Genomic DNA, 12,864 nt, shown 5'->3' with positions numbered 1-12,864 from the left:
AGCAACCCAGGGAACAGAAGGGGAGGACAAAGGAACAGAAAGTGGAAATGGACAGATGAATGAGGAAGCATGTTTCTTTGCCGAAAGAGAATGGATGCTACATCAAGTCATACTGAGAGCTAAAGGCTGAGGGCCTGTTAATGGATTGGGGGACACAGCGGGGGTCAGAGGTCATGAGTGCACTCAGCTGGGCTAATTGACTGTTATGTGCATATTAGGGATGATAATGTCGTCGGCTGGCGGGGCGCGGGGAGCAGGCACGCAGCAGTGCCACCGGCCCGCGCTGCCCTGCAACGCCTGTCTTGCACCTGCCGAACGATCGCGCCCGCCCAAAAGGCAGTGGCCTCGGCTGGCCGTGCTCGGGAGGGGACCCCGCGGCTGCAGGTGAGCGCCTGGCCCGGCTGTACGTGTGGGGACGCACACTCGCCCACCAGATTCGCTTGGCGATCGTAAGGGGTTTTATTTCAGTGCTACGCGGCATGGCCCAACGATCTGACCAACGCAGCCTACCTGGGCTGCTTCTGCACCGTCCCCTGAGCATCCCTGTGGGACGGGGGGGGCTGCTTCGGGGTCGGGAGTGTACCCTGCTCTTCACCACCTGCCTGGACCTGCTGCGGTCCCAGGGACTGTCTGCAGGGATAACAAATGAAAGGGGAAAACCAGAAAGCCTGGGCTCTCCCCCACATCCCAGTCCAGTTGGCGGGCGTCCCGCCAGCACCACCAGGCAGAACAGGCCAGCGTTTGTCAGCCTCTGCTGTGATTTTATGCTGGCCCCGGCGTGCTGGAAGCGCCCTGTTCCCCAGCACATACCAGCAGGAGCAGGGGGGTTAATATCAAGACCACGAGCTGGTCCAATAAATACTGCGTTCACCCTGCCTGAGTGTGGCTGTGGCTGGGGGGGGTGTTGATGCCCCCTTAGCTGGCACGGGCGGCTTCTCTTGTTTGCTGCGGTGCAGATGGAGTGAGAACTCCGTGGCAGGAGGCACTGTGCTCTCCCTTTACTGGTTTGGATCAATTATAAGGAACAAAGCAAGTCATCCTTTGCCTTGCGGGGTTTCTGCAGCGTACACCTGAGAGGGTTACTTCGCTGAGAGGCTTTAGGTCACCTTGCTTGGCAAAGCAGGAGCAATGGAGGAAAAGAGGGAAATCAGCCCCAGCCCCAGATACGGGATCAGTTTTGAAGTCAGGTGCAGTTTTGAGCCGACTTTTGTGGAATTGAGGTCCAGCCCGGTGAGCACTGCTAATAAAACAGGATTGCCCAGGCTACACCAGGCCGTCGGGGCATTAATCACCGTGTCCGTGTCTGGGCTGAGCTGAACGGCCCATGTTCCCGCACCACGCGCACCCTGCGACGGCCTCGCTGGTCACCTGGTGTCAGCGCTGACTTGGCAATTAGCGCCGAGTAATTGATGGAGCAGCGCCGGGGAAGCAAAGCGAAACCCAACGCTGCGACAAGAGCGGGTTTGCTCTGCGTTAAGTTGCTCCGTTTTTGTATTTCATCGACTTCTCCCTTTCACCCCACGACACACCACACGGCGCCTCGCAGCCCGTGTCCCGGCGCTGGCCCCTCCGACAGCTCCAGGGCAGATCAACCTCGGCGTAAGGCGGCTCAGCCGCCGGGGCCACACGTGCTGGAAGGTGGGAGCGTGCTGCCGGGGGCTGCTCCTGCCGGAGGGTCTCTCGCTCCTGGTGCACGGCTTCCTGCCTGCCTGGCGCCCAGCGCTGCCGCCTCGGAAGCACAGCTCCTTACTCCTTACACAAAGGGATTTCCCAGTCGACTGACGAAGAGAATATTTCCCATTTCCTCACTCTTGAATCTGCTGACAGCATCTCTTGGTGAGTGATGGATATTGGAGATGATTTATAGTTCTTTGTTACACAAATGCCTCCACATTCTTCCCTGTCCTCTCGCAGCAACCATTAGCCACTTCTCCCAGCAGAGTAGCAAGAGCCTCAGCCGTGGAACGGCCTGAAGGATACGGCATGGAGTCTCTCTCCTGCATTGGCTGGTTTGCTGTAAATACGCCATCGGGGACACAAACGAGGGAAGCGTCAGCGTCGTGGTGCTCTGCACCCGCCGCGGTCTCCACGCGGCTGCTTCCATCCGTCTGCCGGGAAGTCAAAAGGTTGGCAAAGAAAATGTGCTATAAATCAGGCAGATAGGGGCTGCGGGGAGGACGGTGTTTATGCAATTTTTCATCTCAAAGTTTGTAATTAAAGTGGTGAACGTTCCAGGAGGAACAGCTATTGCCCGTGTCTCTCGGAGCCCTGGGATTTCAGCAATGTAAACGTTTAGCCCTTGAGACTCTTATTAGATCAAATAGTTTTGGTAAATGCTGTTGTTGCTTAATTGGATTTCTGTTTGTTTTACTTCAAGAACACCAGGAAAAATATCTGTATTGTTCGATCTGATACAGAGTACTAGGAGACTTACCTGTCTCACAGTTTATCATAATGAATAAATACATGAATTAAATAAATTCTGATCTTAATCTATGCAAAGTTTCTTGATTGCCCTGAGCAGCTGAGCCAGTTGCTGGGTTGTTCCTGCTGTGGCCTCCAGCATTTCTTTCTTCGAGCACAGTTGTGAGGCTGGATTGTATCAGTGGAAATCAAGGCTTACACAAATTAACTGGGCACATTTCACGACTTTAGTTTGTCACTGGGACTGCTAACCGGCTTCACGTCAAACGCACGCTGAAATGTTCTGTCGATGTGGGTCTTAAAATCAGGAGGGTAGTGCAGGATTGAGCCCTAAGTATTTTTTAACAAAATGGGTTTGAATCAAACCAAGGAGAGGACGTTCCTCTGCTTTCACAGAGAAAGGCAGCGCCACTTGTTGCAGATCACAAAGGGACTTCCCCTGTCAATCCACAAAGAGAATATAAAACAAGGGCTGATCCAGGCGATGAAAAGTGCTAATAAGCCGCTGTTCTGCCTCCTCAAAAATATCTAGGACCTAAGTTTGCATCTCTAAGAGGCAGAGTGGTTGTGCCCAGTGGAGCTGATAATCTCTGCTTGCCGGCGCTGTGATGGATAGAAGAGAGGTCAGTCCTTTGAGACCAGCTAATGATACTGTAAATCACCAAAGCCCAGACACGTCCGAACAAAAACTTCCCACAAAAGCTTTTGTCCTCTTATTCAGCTCAGCCGCTCCTTAAAACCAGCCGAAGCCATCAGCACAATTAACTCGCCATCAGGAATACACAAAAGCACAAAACGCTGCGATCGGCCTATAAAGATGTCGAACAGTTTTATGGCTCATATGCCGGATTTGATATTTCTGATTCCTTTAGACCTCACGCAGATGATTAGAGCATCAACAACCACCACTTTGCTGTGAGTCCCTTCCGTCCGGCCCCTTCCAGACCCCGTTACTGAAGCAGAGTCGCAGCAATGGGGCCTGGAAAGGGCTGGACAAGAGGGACCCACTGCCACCCGGCTGGCCCGGGCCGCCAGGGGCTGAGGCCGGCCCTGCAGCGGGGAAGGGATCACTGCTTTCCGCTGCGGGCTTCTCCCGGTGCCCCGGGGCCTGGTGCGGCCTAGAGAGGAGAGCGGCCCAGCGAAGCCTAACCGCAAGGTTGCCATGGTAACGCGGCGCCATGACACCCCCCCTCCCCCCCGCGGGGTGGTTGCTACGCTACCCAGCTAAGCACGTGATCGGCTCCGCCTCCGCGTACCCGGAAGCGCTCGGGACTTCCGGGGCAGCCGCGGCATGGAGGTGCAGGAGTTGTTTCGGCGGTTGGGCGCCGGTGCTCGCTTCGATGTGCGGCGTTTCGGGCAAGATGCGCGGCGGTTCGGGGTACGGCGCCACCGGGAGGAGGTTGGGACGGGTCTGGGCCGTGTTCCCGCTGCGACACGGGCGCCCGGGTCCCGTCCCTTCCGGGCGGCGAGCCCCCGGGCCTACCTGCGGCCCTGCGGCCGGTGGGGTGCTGGGAGGTGGCCGAGCCCGCTCAGCGTTTTCCCCGCTCTCTCTCCCCCAGGTGATAAAGGGCAGCGGCGGCGCCGTCTCGCCGGAGAGCCTCGACTTCTTCGGGCGCAAGGAGGAAGCCCCCCTGGGGTCTGCCGAGGAGGGCTGGGGGCTCGCAGGGGCTGGGAAGGAGGTGAAAGGTGGGGAGCAACAGAAGGAGGATGGAGCAGGGAAAAACGACGGAGAGGTGGCAGGGAAGAGGAAAAGAACCGCAGAAAGCAGTGAAGGGAAGAGAAGAAAGAAAAAGACACGAGGTATTTATACCCGTGTATGTGTGTCCGTGGTGGAATACCTTGGTGAAGTTCACGCTTCTTACTTGTTTCACTTTACTTTAAATCTGTAGGTCGTTTTACTGGGGGAAAAGAGGCTTCTGGGTTCTTTGGCTGGCCTGTGTCAGGGCTGATAAAATAATTGGGCCAAGAGTTGGTGTTAAGGCGTGGGGCTGTGACTGCCATCCTTCTGGAGCCTTCATTAACCTCAATGTGTATGAGAGGAAAAAAGGTTTTGAGGTGTTCTCTTTTACCAAGTCATTGTTGACTGGATTTTACTAACGGAAATTTCAATTTTTTTGGAACTTTCAGAAGCAGCATCAATGCCAGAGTTGGCAGACAGTAATGGGATAAAGTGGATGTCCTCTCTGGAAGCAAAATTCGAAGATGCAAAAGAGAAAAAACCTACTGCAGAAAAACTTGAACGCTTGAGAAGAGAAAAGGTGGGACTGCGGAATTCTAACGTAGCAACAGATCGCTTGGTTTCTGTGGGTGTTTTGTCTGAAAATTGAGGTTCATTTGTGGCAGTTTCTCTTGGGAGGAGGGTGACTTGAGTATGGGGAAATTACCCAGAAGATGAATCTGCACGTGTTTACTTTTGTGCTGTCAAAGAAAGAATGAGTTTGTCTTTTCCCTTTTAGATAAACCGCTTCAGAAACCGACACAAGATTAATGTTCAGGGAACGGATCTTCCTGACCCGGTTGCCACATTTGATCAGCTTCAGAAGGAATACAAAGTCCACCCTAAAATCATGGAGAACATCCGAGCTGCCGGCTTCCGGGTCCCCACGCCGATCCAGATGCAGGCAGTTCCCGTCATGCTCCACGTCAGTGCCCTGGTCCCGCCTGGCAGCACGGGGAGCGTGGCGGGGTGTGGAGGGGGTCACGGCAGGGGTGGGCTGCACAGCTTCAGAGCTGCCGCCGCTGCGTCAGGGCTCAGAACCTCGCCCTGACGACATTCTCCATCTGTGCTTTTACTGCCTTGTAGTCGTTTGTAGCGTTAATGTTTATGTCAATGTGATTATTTTTCTTCTTTTTTCCTAGTAAAATGTAACGCCCTTCTTGTTTTTTCTTACAGGGGCGGGAACTCCTAGCTTCAGCTCCTACCGGGTCTGGCAAAACACTGGCATTTTGTATTCCTCTCTTAACACATCTGAAACAGCCTAGGAACAAAGGATTCAGAGCTCTGATCATATCACCGACCCGAGAACTTGCTAGCCAGGTGTGTGTGGAGGGGAAAGGGGTTGTTGTCGTATTGATGGACTTCAAAGTTTTCACTCTGAGTCAGTAAAATAGCAGCTTAGTAAATATTTTTTTCCTTTATTGCCCTCGGATATCAGAAAAAGCTGATTTAAACCTTTCTTTTAAGTCTTGTCTGCTGTGACAGAGCTACCTATCCAGTATCTCAGTCTAATCTAAATGATTAGATTAGAGGCTCAAGATTCTTTGATCATATTTTAAAACTTAAAGAGCACTTAGGTGCTCTTAATACCTACTTTCATGCTTGAGATTGCTACAAGAGACTTGTCTGTTTGTCCCAAACACAGAATTTCAACGAGTAACTTTACGTTGAAGCTTTGTTACTAAACTGAAAGAAAAATGATGACTTTGGGCAGAGTTCCGTTTTTACTCAAATGGGAGAGGGAGCGTATGGGAGCTACACGTTTAGAGTCAAAACGTGGTAGAACTTTCCAGTTAGAAACTTTTCAAGCTAGACAGCTTGCTGCTAACGCTGAAATCAGGGTGGTTGATGTTTGAAGCTGTGTCTCCGGGCTTGTCTGCAGTTTGGTCCGAACAGCTGATCAGCTCGGTTTGCAAACGTCATCTCTGCTGCTGCCTTTTCAGACGCATCGGGAGCTGGTGAAGTTGGCTGAGGGGACGGGCTTCAGAATACATATGATCCACAAGGCAGCTGAAGCAGCAAAGAAATTTGGGCCCAAGTCTTCTAAGAAATTTGGTAATCGCTTTCACTACTGAAGTGCTGCTAAAAATCTGAAAAATGCCAGTGACCTTTCTATTCTGGCCCGCGCGGTTCTAAAGAGATCGGTTAATGCCACTCAAGGCGCGCGATTATTGCTCAGCGCTAAGAAAAGTAGCTGGTGTGGAAGAGAGGGGAAGTGAGCCCGACATGCACCCTGTTAAATTGTACCTCTGGCAGATTGGATCGGAACCTGGGTTTCGCAGGGCGCTCTGTCTGGTTTATCTTGTCTTTTTCAACATTTTGCCGCTTTTTTTCCCTTTTTTTTTCCCTGTAGATATACTAGTTACTACTCCAAACAGACTCATTTATTTGCTGAAACAAGATCCTCCAGCCATAGACTTGACAAGGTACTGAGAGTCTTCATCAAACCTGGCTTTGCTACGAGCTTTGCCACCGAAAAGCAGATGCGTGCGTAGCCCTTGCGCCTGCAACGGTCTGTTAGAACGACTGTTGCCTTCTCAGCGAGTGACTCTTGCTGAAAAGAAACCCTCTCCTTTCCTAGTGTGGAGTGGCTGGTGGTGGATGAGTCGGACAAACTGTTTGAGGAGGGGAAGTCGGGGTTCCGAGAGCAGCTGGCCTCCATCTTCCTGGCGTGCACGTCCCACGTGGTGAGGAGAGCCTTGTTCAGCGCAACCTTTGCCCACGATGTGGAGGAGTGGTGTAAACTCAACCTTGACAGTGTTGTGCTGGTGTCTGTTGGAGCAAGGTAGGGTGCAGCTCTGACTCCATCATGGGTTGGTTTTGTTTTTTTTTTCTTTTTCTGGGCAAATCACTTGCTTTCTTTGCATCATCAGTCTCCTTGGTCGTATGTCTCTATTAGTCTTCGTACTGCGGGTTGTTTGTCTCCAGAAGGAATTGTGTAGGCCTGTAGATCTTTCTCATGGATCGGGGAAAGTGGTGCTTTCCTTTACCCATTACTTTGTCATCAAATAAACATTAATATTGGGAGCATCTCCTGGTGGGATAAGTTTGTCATGCAGTATTTCTCATTCACCAGGTAACATCTTGTGGGGGTTTTATATTTATATATATAAAAACGCTAACAGCAGCACACTTCTGTTGGATTTCTGCTTTCAGGAACTCTGCAGCAGAGACAGTAGAACAAGAGCTGCTGTTCGTTGGATCCGAGACGGGAAAGCTAACAGCAATGAGAGAGCTTGTCAAAAAGGTAATTTGGGGAGTCTGAGGACGCTCTGCTCACTACTGAACTGAGCTGTGTGTTCTGTCAGAGACTCATCATTTTCCGTGACACGTGTTAAACCATCGTCCAAATGTGCTGTACAAGAGGGAGAATAAGTACCCTGCCTCTGAAAACGGAGTGTTTCCCCGTTCTTGGTTCTATATTTGAGTCTTGCTTAGGAGCCGTTTGTGTTGACAGTCTGTTTGACTTTACTTGGCAGTGTGGGTGGGGTCTTCTCCCTGGGTGGAAAAAAAGAATCAGTTCATTTCTGTGGATTAAAATGCAGTTTGATATGTGAGTTAGGAACCATTCCATCAAAGGTGACGGAGCTGAACTTGCTTAGTTCCAACTCCCAAACATTTGGCTAGTCAAAAAACCCGAGAAACGTTCTCTGAGATGTAAAGCACTGGCCCTGGCGAAGTCTCTTTAGTAGCTCGGTGTCTGCAACCACCAGTGGCAGGAAAAGGACTGGACCTTAGACAAGCTCATTCTTTTGCAGGGATTTGCTCCTCCGGTCCTTGTTTTTGTCCAGTCTATTGAGAGGGCGAAAGAGCTTTTCCATGAGCTCATTTACGAAGGCATCAATGTGGATGTCATCCATGCAGACAAGACTCAGCAACAGGTAGGAGGATGGAATTTCTTGCCGAGAAACGCTTTCGAAGGAAAGGTAAAGGCAAGAGCGTTGGGATGTAACTTCAGGTGACTTTGTCAGCAAGTTACTGCAGGGTTTGGGTTAGAGGTTGGGTTTTATTCATTAACTTCATGACAACTTGTTCAAATTGCTCGTTAGGCCGTTTCCAAGGACCCCTCTCTTTTCCTTTTCCTAGAGAGATAACGTAGTGCGCAGTTTCCGCGCTGGGAAGATCTGGGTGCTCATCTGCTCAGCCCTACTAGCTCGAGGGATTGACTTCAAAGGAGTGAACATGGTCATCAATTACGATTTGCCCACGAGCGCGGTGGAATACATCCACAGGATAGGTGGGCGGTTGGCCACAAAGGGCGTCCTTCTTCTCATTTCCCACACCCTTAGTGGAGGTGCTCTTGTGCGTCAGCAGAAATCCTGGAACCAAGCCGCCTTTGTTGCTGCAGCACTAGATCGCTTCAGCCAGTTCATATCTGGGCTCAACTTTTGGTAAAACTGTGATGTTTTTGTCAGTCTTCTGTGAGCCTTAAATGTTGAGACAGTTCGGACATACCTGTGCTTTTATTCAGTAGGAACAATCTTTGGGGATCGGCTGCTTGGTAGCGTGCTTCGTGTATGAACGCACGTCAGGAGGCTGGGGCTGTGACGAGGCATAGAATAAAGGGAGATGTTTAAAGTAACATCTGTCCTCTTTGCAAAATTTGTGTCTGACAGGTCGTACTGGAAGAGCAGGGCACGCGGGAAAAGCAGTCACTTTCTTTACAGAAGATGATAAACCTTTATTACGGAGGTAAATTGGAAACATGGTATAGCAACAACGGCTTTTGTGTTTTGTATGGTGCGCTGCTGAGCGGTGTGGCTGGGTCCGGTACCTCGCACCTCGTGAGCACAGCAGTGCCACGCTCTGGAAACCCCACACTGCTCTGAAAAGCTCTTAGAAACGGAGAGAACTCTGGTTTGAGACGGTGGAACCGCAGGGTTGTACCACGGTGTGGGAAAGCCTGAGAACACTTCGATTTTTAAGGTTTCTTTTTGAAGCTTTTCACTGATGCAGCAAGGAGAAGCTGGCATCCTTCCGCTGCTGTCAGCTGTGGTGCCAGCGGTGGCAACGCGATGGCTCACTTGGTAGTGCCTTTCAGCGGAACTCGGTTATTCTGCCTTGAGCCTTGCTAAAGGGCACGTTCAACAGTCTTTACCACTGTGCCCTTGTGGTTTTCCTAAATCATTTGCTGTGTAGCAAGTAGGACTACCTCACGCTGTGCTTTAGGGTTTTAATGAAGTTCTTTAGCTTTCTTGAGTCCAAAATTACTTGGTATGATTCTCTGTTGTGTCTTACTGCTTTTTCTTCATCTCCTTGAAGACTGTGCTCGCCTAGAGTTTCAATTTGTTTAAACTGTCCAAATGGAGTCATTAGTTTCATTTAAGCCTTTTGTGTCTTTTTCCTCACCTTCAGACTCACTTTTGTGTCTTTATTTCTTGCTTTAAAAAACCCCACAAAACCAACAAAGCAGCCAGTTGTTAGGAATTGCTGTTTTCCCCTGAAGATGCTTATCCCTTGTCCCAGCACTCCCTGCCGGAGCTGATCTCTGCCCTCCTCTCCTTTCCAGCATAGCCAATGTCATTCAGCGAGCTGGCTGTCCTGTGCCGGACTACATAAAACACTTTCCCAGGCTGCAAAGGTAAGGTCACCGGAATCCTTTGCCAGCTCGTTTCCCGTTTTAAAAGGCTGCCTGCGTGGTGCTGGGGGTGTAGGGGCTACGAAAGACGCAGTTGTTTCCAATGTAGTTGCAGTTTAGCTGCAGAAGGGGTTTTAGACAGGGCTGGGGAGGCAGGTTTTTATCCAGACACAAACAGAAACAAACGGAGTCCTTGAGTTACAGTTTTCCGGGCGTTAACTATTTCTCTATGAGTTCCCTGAAATCCGCTTTAGACTTCCTAGGTCGGTGCTCAGGAATTGCACTGCTGATACGTGCAGGGAAGTCCTTCACTCTTTTGAGTTACCTTTAGAAAAATTGGAGTGTGCATATAGATAGGTAGGTTTTTAATGAGTGCTTCTTTTCATGTTTGTTTTGTAACATCTAATAGTTTCTAAAACTAGAAATCCTTACATATATATATTACCCCTATATATTAAAATAAAGTTTGTTTGAATGTCTTGGCGTAAACGTGGCTGAACTAGTCTTGGAATAAACAACACTGAAAACATATTCAGACCTATAAATCCCTAACAACCAGTAAAAGTTTTCATTATCTCTTTTATTTACTTTGGATATTGATTTTTGCCCTTTAAAGTAATTTAATCCTTCTTCACTGAATGTCATCCTCAGCAAACAAAAGAAGAAATTCATTAAGAAACCACTGACAAGAGAATCCATTTGTACCACCCCTCAGTGCTTCTTAAAAAAAGCTAAAAGGAAAACGTAAGTAGGGTTTTCTCAAGAGGGGGTAAGAGATGCTGTTCACCCAGAAAAGGCCCAGCACACTTCCTCCAAAATCACCGATAACCCATTTGGACGGACGACCCAGTCGTAATGATTTTAGTGATGGGGAAGTTTTAGCGTCAATATCTGTCTGCTGGAAATGGGATTAACACCACCCGTTTGCCTCCCCTGGTGCCATGTGTGTGGGGACAGCAAGCTGAGTTTAAACCCCTGGCCTTGAAGCCGGAGCTCAGACTGGCTGGTGCTTGACTGAACCTTTCTGCTCCTCCTGGCAAAGGGCTGGCTCTGGTTTTAACGCCTGGAGTATTAATACAAGGTGCAGGTGGTCAGTGGTAGTGACTGGGGCTCACAGAAGACTGGTGTGTAGCAGTTTGGTGTGGTGAGGTGGTTGTAAAGAACAGCCTTACCCGCTCCTGGAGCTTGGAGTGCTGCTGCTGAGGGATTTATGTTCAGCTGCGCTAACAGGACATAAACCTGCTGCTGTCCGTGTCGCTGCTATGCACACGTGTTATGTTCGGGTGTCTTGTCTCCAATGTGTTTCTTGTAGGAAAACTACAAAGGAAAATAGCAAGGAAGGAAAGAAAGTTAAAGAAGATAAAAATGGCAGTAAATTACAGACGGCTTCGAAAAGCTGAGTAGCACCAGACTGCTCGTGAGCTGGGGCTGACGCCGTGTCCGTACTGAAGAACAGCAGAATGAAGACGGCGGCGATGGTGAAGGGAGGAAAATATTTCTTATGTTTCCTTCTGGGTGAGGATGGGTGTTTACATGCAAGAAAGTCTCTACTGAAGTAGCAGTAGAGGATTCCTGAATGCTTCTTGTAGAAGCTGAAGAGTGTGCTCTTGCGGTAAATGCCTTGTGTTTCTGAACAGTGGTTCAAAAATAGCATCTGTTGTGTTGGTTACTCTCATGCAGTTTTGTATTACTCCTTGGAAATACTGTCAGCTCTGTGTTCAGATCACCCCTAAGATGTTTGTCAGACTTCCAGAAGCTTCCGTGGCAGAAAACACACAGAGCTTACTGTTAGGCTGGATAAATGCAGCTGTCAAAGACTTCCCTGGACACTTTAAAAACAAAACAAAACAAATGAAACCCACTTGTATGTGAAAGTAAAGCCCTGCTCCCTCTTGTTTTTTGCTTCTATAAAATAATTTTGAAATAACCAATGCTTTACCTGCCTGTAATTTTGTACTGTTTCATATTTAAGCCTCAAAAGAGAATAAACAAGGACTGAAACGTTTCTACTAGACCTGCCTGTCTCTGCAGCCTTCATGGCACCAGTCTGCAGGCGTTCTTCCTTAGCCTGTTAAGCGAAAAAGGCCACGCTCCACCCGTTTTCCACCTCCTCAGCTGTGAAGGGTGTTCTCAGTCCAGGGGGGTTGTGTCAGAATTCTGGTAGTGCCGGAATGGCTTCTCCTTTGCGACTGTAGTCCTTCTTTAAGCAGGTGTTCCTCTGCAGGATTGTCCTCTCGCTTTGTCATGCTTAATCCGGTTCAGGGATGGATCCCAGACGGGTATAGCTCACTTACAGCGGAGCACTGTAACTGCTCTGCCCCGCTGACAGCTGCGAAGTTTTGTGAGAAACTGGTGTCAGATGCTCTGTATCCTGTTTTGCTTATTCCTGAAGCTGGATTGGTTTTGCTTTGTTTACAGAATTGCATCTCATATTTGGGTTCTATAGGAAATAATGTCTTTATTTTGACATTGTCAACAAATTTGTCTATATATTTTAATAAAAATGAAGTTGTATTGATAAATACCAAGTTGCCTGCTGCAAGCTATTGATGATGGATACGATGTGGAATATATTTAACAATTTGAGTGAGAAATTACTGATATTCACCTTTAAAGGCACTGCTCAGGCCTTGAATAGATGTGCTTATTCCTGTAGTGGTAGCAGGAGAGAGCACAGCTTTTGTTTGTGAGCATCTTTGTGCAATTCTGACTCTGCAGAAGAAGGTGCCACCGATCTCTTTTTGAGGGAATTATTTTAAAATGAGAGCTTAAACTTCATTTAGTTCTTTCTCTCAAGTTGAGTTTGATTTTAATGGGATTTCTAACACCCAGCGGTAGCTGATCGAGAAGTTCTTTCTCAGGAATTGTCACACTGATTCTCAGGGTTGTCATGCTGAACCCCCTCTTTGCTCGGGGGTAGAGAAGGACTCCAGGACTTCCACCTTTTGTCATGTATTTTAGCGCGTTTTCCTGACCTTCTGGACACCTGGTACCTCACACTGCGCCTCAGCAGGAGCTTATCTGAGGGTGCTGCTGGGGGTCTGGGCTGGCGCAGCTACCGTGTGATAAAGGAGTATTTCCAGGGCCCTCAGCAGGAGCCGGGGGGAGAGCTGGGCTGTGTGTGTCCCCCCCCTCACGTCCCCTC

The 12,864-nt window shown here is 49.2% G+C and overlaps 1 protein-coding gene across 1 annotated transcript; it reads left to right on the top strand.

The window, feature by feature from the left end:
• The first annotated feature begins 3,715 nt into the window (after positions 1-3,715).
• Positions 3,716-11,733, top strand: DDX52 (DExD-box helicase 52). The gene is made up of 15 exons (XM_009946950.2): positions 3,716-3,802; positions 3,984-4,224; positions 4,552-4,682; positions 4,881-5,066; positions 5,318-5,461; positions 6,085-6,196; positions 6,495-6,567; positions 6,723-6,926; positions 7,298-7,388; positions 7,900-8,022; positions 8,228-8,378; positions 8,758-8,833; positions 9,651-9,722; positions 10,371-10,463; positions 11,032-11,733. Exons 1-15 carry the CDS (start codon positions 3,716-3,718, stop codon positions 11,117-11,119), a joined length of 1,872 nt encoding a protein of 623 aa, XP_009945252.2. The 3' UTR covers positions 11,120-11,733.
• Positions 11,734-12,864: the final 1,131 nt, after the last annotated feature.

This window comes from Leptosomus discolor, chromosome 18, assembly GCF_034619465.1.
Source record: "Leptosomus discolor isolate bLepDis1 chromosome 18, bLepDis1.hap2, whole genome shotgun sequence".
NCBI classification, from domain to species: domain Eukaryota; kingdom Metazoa; phylum Chordata; class Aves; order Leptosomiformes; family Leptosomidae; genus Leptosomus; species Leptosomus discolor.
This window is presented reverse-complemented; position numbering and strand designations above follow the sequence as displayed.